A 4,887-nucleotide genomic window follows, 5' to 3' on the forward strand; every position below is an offset into this window, starting at 1 on the left:
GGCATGGGGATGGGGGAAGGGTGGCTCTTGCCACTGCATGCACTCCCAGGCAAGAATGGGGGGGTGAGGTCATGTGCCCCCCAGATTCCTGAGCAGGACGAGGGTGGGCTGCCGCTGTGGCCTTTGCCCTGGGCACTCAACTTCATTGCTATGGCACTGGCTAGGGTTTCAAGCAGCAGGGAAATTATTTTAGCTTTTCTTATGAGCCACAATTCCAATCACTTCCATACTCTGTAAAATATTGATGGCTTTAATTCTCAGAATTAATTCCAAGCTATTGTCATTGAATTTTGAAATTTCTCTCATTATACGAGGGACAAGAATTCTTCTTGTGCCTTATATTGGACTAAATGCACGGTTGGGATAGACATAGGCAAGCTTTTGGGTGTCCCAGTACCTTCTTCAGGCTTCACAGTGAGGCTCAAGGGAGTATGACATTCAAAAGCTTACCTATGTCTGTACCAGCCATGCTGTTGGTCCAATATAATACCCACAAGAATTCTTGCCTTTCACATACTGGACTGTCATGGCAACAACATCATCTTAACATTACCATCTCTTTTATTAGATATCTAGGTACAGTAGATGCTTGCACAATGATTTTCATGGAACATACTAAAATAATATTAAACAGATAAATTAATTGTTTGAAAGTTTTAATTTTATTTCATGGTATTCTATTCAAATTTTCATTTCACCCTATACTTTGCAGGTACTGTTTTCAAAAAGTAGTATATATGATTTATTTATTGGGACATAAATTTGTTAAGTCTTCTATATAAACTAAAGCTATTTAAATAAAAACTCACTTAGAAAAATAAAATGACTGATTCAAATAAATTAGTTCTTTTAATAATTTACCATTGTTGTGAGTCCAAATTTCTAAGTTCTCGAAGTAACTTCTCATTTTTCTTCAAGAGATGAAAGCTTCTTCTAAACAAAATAATTTTAAGCATTTTCAGCACAAATTCAATAATGGATATAGGAGAGTACAAGAACACATTTTCAGTTCTATTCATGAAATTGCCCAGAATTGTTCTTGTATTTTTGCTTTTTCAAAATTCTAATGAAACCTTTCAAATAGGAAAGACAAACAATTTCTATTCTGGGAAGTTTTGTGCACTCTTCTTAAAGCTCTGAGTTTAATCCCTACTTCCTTTTACTTTCCTCTTCTGTGAATTTAGTGTCTCCAGCTATAGTCAGTATCCCTGCCTATGGAGGAATGGTGCCTATATAATCTGCTCCTTGGCAGACCAGGGAATAACTGTTTAGAAATACTGGATACTATCATAATCAACCGTCCTTGAGAATGAGAACCCTGAAAATTGAACTCTGATTTCCTGAACTGCAGAGCAAAGCTAAGCACAGCCAACTGGCTACCCAGTCAGCTGAAATGCTTAAAAACAAGTACCCATACCCCAAAACACATAGTTACGGTATAGCAAAACAATTGCCTGTATTCTTAAAATTTTACTTAAAATACTGCTGATAACATATGCTGAAATGAGGCCAAGAACTGCACCATTGGGGGAAAAAAGCAGCTTTGGCAAACTGAAAGCCTGCTTAAGAATAAAAGAATCATTTAAAAGTAGGGCTAGAATGGATCAACCTCCTGCTCACAACAGGATAATCCCCAATTAAATCATCCCAGTCAAAAGTGCATGTAAACTGCTCTTAAAAATGTTCAAGGATGGAGATTCTACAACCTCCCTGGGTAATCCATGTTTAAGTATACTCATTATGGAGAAAGTTCTTCCTAAATGTCCAGCTTAAATTTCCCCTGCAGCAATTTGAGACCATTGTTTCTAGATCTGTCTCTGGCAGCCACAGAAAATAGTTTCTCTGCATCCTCATTAAAAGTATCGTTTAGGTATTTGAAGACTGTTATCAAGCCTTCCCTCACCCTCCTTCATCTTGTCTTCTCCAGACTATAACCCTAATTCTTTCAGCCTTTCCTAATATGTCACATTTCCCAGGCTTCTAGTTATTTCTGTTGCTCTCTGATGGGCTCTTTCTAGTATGAAGTGTGGGACCAAGGACTGGACACAGTACTTCACATGAGGCTTTACCAGTGCTGAACAGAGTGGAAAGATCACTCCACTTAATTTGCAGCGACACTTCATTTAATACAACCTAATATACAGTGACTCTTTTTGCAACAAGAGCCAAGTGTAGATCATATTCAGCCCAGGTCCTTGACTGCAGTCTTCAGCTTAGTTGATCATTCCCCAGTTTGTCTTTGTGAATGCAACAGTTCTGTCTTAAGTATAGAACTTGGTACTTATTTTCGTTGATTTTCTTCATTCTGGACCGTGTCTCTAGCTTATCAAGGTCATTCTAAATCTAAACCTACCCTCATATGCCTGCAATTTCACCCAACTTCGTACTGTCTGCAAATTTGCTACGTGTATCATCGTCCAAATCAATAATTAAGATATTAATAGCCTACCCAGAACAGGCCATTGGAGAGTCTTGCTCTGTACCACATCCTAACTGGACATCTAGTCATCATGACTAGCCATTGAATCTGATGACCCAATGAGATGTGTATCCATTTTACACTACTTTCATCAAGCCTGTAAGTCTTTACCTTACATACGAGAATGTCATGGAAGACAGTGTCAAAGGTTTTGCTAGAATCAAGACATATCATCATGTCTGCTTCTCTCCCTAATTCCATGGAACTGGTCATAGAAAGATATCAGGTTAATTAGGCACAACTAGCTTTTGATGAATCCTGCTTGTTGTTCTCAAATGAGAACAGTTACCGCACGTTTGCTGCCAAAATTCTTGATGAAAAAAGTTTCGTTCATAGGACTGCAGGTTATTTTACTTGTCCAGACCTATTCTATTTCCTTCACAGTATGGCAATATCTTGATGTCTAATCCTGCTGATCAATTCCACATTTCATTCAATGGTGAGTGATGATTTCAGAAAGACACTAAAATTCTGGGATATGCATCTTATATGCTTTTTAAAAAAAAATGACACCACAAATACATAAAGGGGCATCTCTTGCTCAAAAATGTCTTACCTCCTGTCATCTTAAACACCAACTAAAGTGATCAGGATTGAAATAATTGAGGGGAAAAATCTCCTTTTCAGCTGGCTTGTGTCTGTGCACTTCTCTGGAAAAGTACACTTGTATGCTCTTCCCCAGGCAGATTGCGTACCAGGGCAACAGTGAATCCAATGTTACCCCAGAACATGGCTCTGTCAATGACATACTACCTCATTTTCCTGAGTTCCTTGAAGGAACAAGGCAGGAAGCAGAAGCGGGCATTTACCCACTTACGGTTCTTTAAATTGAGATGGGTGACGGAAGCAGGGTAGACAGTAAGGATAGTCTCCTCCGAACAAGCTTCCTGCACCAATCTTAAAATCTGGGCAAAGGCATTCTTGGCCTAAGCAGCTCTGTTCCCTATGAAGTGATGAATACAATGACAACAAAGGAAGAATCACATAAAAGAACACTGCTGAGTAACAGTTAACCAAATGTAATTTGTATTGAAGAGCATACCCATTTTTTCTTACCTTTTATCCCAAGAATTCATACCCAGTATGCTGAGAAGTAATCTGCAGTAGTAAAATGCTGACTGGGGCTTCTGGGGGGTTGGTTCATCCTGTTCCACAGCTTTCATATTTAAGTCATTAAAGTGTTTTTCAACAAATTCTCTCTCTTCTGTGTTTTGCTTAAGAATTGCATTGATTACATCGTTTTCCTGTTTTTCTGAGATACAGATTGGTTGAGGAGCTGGTGTATTGAGTGAGACTCCTGTTCTCTGTAAGCATTCAGGACTAGTGATACCTAAATACTGCAAGAGCTCATCAAGAGCATCTTCCTCATCCCTAATTGTATCCCATGTTGGCACAGTTTCTCTAAATGTTCTTTTTACATGGAGTGCAATTCCATTCCTTATAGCTACATCTTCTACGAACTCATTGGAAGATGGGGCATCATCTGACTTTTCTTGCTGATATAAAGAAAGCGCCAAAGAAGTGTGTTGTGATGATCCACATAAAGATGATGGCCCATACAAAATTGCAGAATCCCATGAATATTTACCAGACAGATCACGCACTATAATTCTGACATTTGAATTAGCAGATACGAGTCCAGCAGACAATCCTCCCCCAGGCATATTCTCTTCAGCTTGGATTTGTATACAAGAGACTAAAGAAGTATTGTTAAGTACAAAGAACTGAAGGTTTGGGCTCTCAAAAAGTTCAGGAGAAAGTTCAGGACTTTCACTGTAAGGGTTATCATTGTTCTCGCAAACTTGACTGGTTAACATGGCAGGGCCTCCACTCATTGGATAGTGGCCTAAATGGTTCACTAAATGAGTTACTACAGTACGAGCTGCAACGGAGATCAATCCTTGTTGCATATGGGTTTTCACTGCAAGAGAAAAAAATGCTGGTGTTATAATTAAAGTCTGTGGAAGCAACATAGAGACACTTTAGATTTTATTAGTTGGGATTTTGAGAATAAGAACTGAAAGTAAGGCACACGCATACAAAATATAGATTTGAAAGAACAATGGTCTTAAGAACGTAGAACAAAGTAAACTCATATTAAACAATTTAAAAAAGAAAACTATTCTAATAGTTTTAAAACTTATTTTTACTGTTGTTTTTAAGTAGCATTTTTAAGATGGTATTTCTTAATCTACTGAAAATAGATCTGAAATTGTTGATAAAGTGAGAGCTACTTTATTATTAAAAGTCAAACCTTTAAAACTGCAATAGATTTTTATATTTTGATACAGCAGTACTTTGAGGGAGACATCCCTGATTTAGTTCAAGGCTCAAAACAGGATCACCCCTGGCCCTACACAATTGGGGAAGCGCTGAGGACCCAGAGGGGAAGGGAGCCAGATGTCCAA

The 4,887-nt window shown here is 38.3% G+C and overlaps 1 protein-coding gene across 5 annotated transcripts in view; it reads right to left on the bottom strand.

Moving 5' to 3' along the window:
- Positions 1–4,887, bottom strand: part of RALGAPA1 (Ral GTPase activating protein catalytic alpha subunit 1) — a 205,992-nt gene that overhangs the window by 64,275 nt on the left and 136,830 nt on the right. For all 5 annotated transcript variants that reach the window (XM_019551375.1, XM_019551376.1, XM_019551378.1 and 2 more), the window contains 2 exons: positions 3,536–4,400; positions 862–933 (listed from right to left, as the gene is read on the bottom strand). In XM_019551375.1, coding sequence (XP_019406920.1) covers positions 862–933; positions 3,536–4,400 — 937 coding nt within the window. The remainder of the gene's footprint in view (positions 1–861; positions 934–3,535; positions 4,401–4,887) is intronic.

This window comes from Crocodylus porosus, unplaced genomic scaffold, assembly GCF_001723895.1.
Source record: "Crocodylus porosus isolate Cpor-Errol unplaced genomic scaffold, CroPor_comp1, whole genome shotgun sequence".
Classification (NCBI taxonomy): Eukaryota; Metazoa; Chordata; order Crocodylia; family Crocodylidae; genus Crocodylus; species Crocodylus porosus.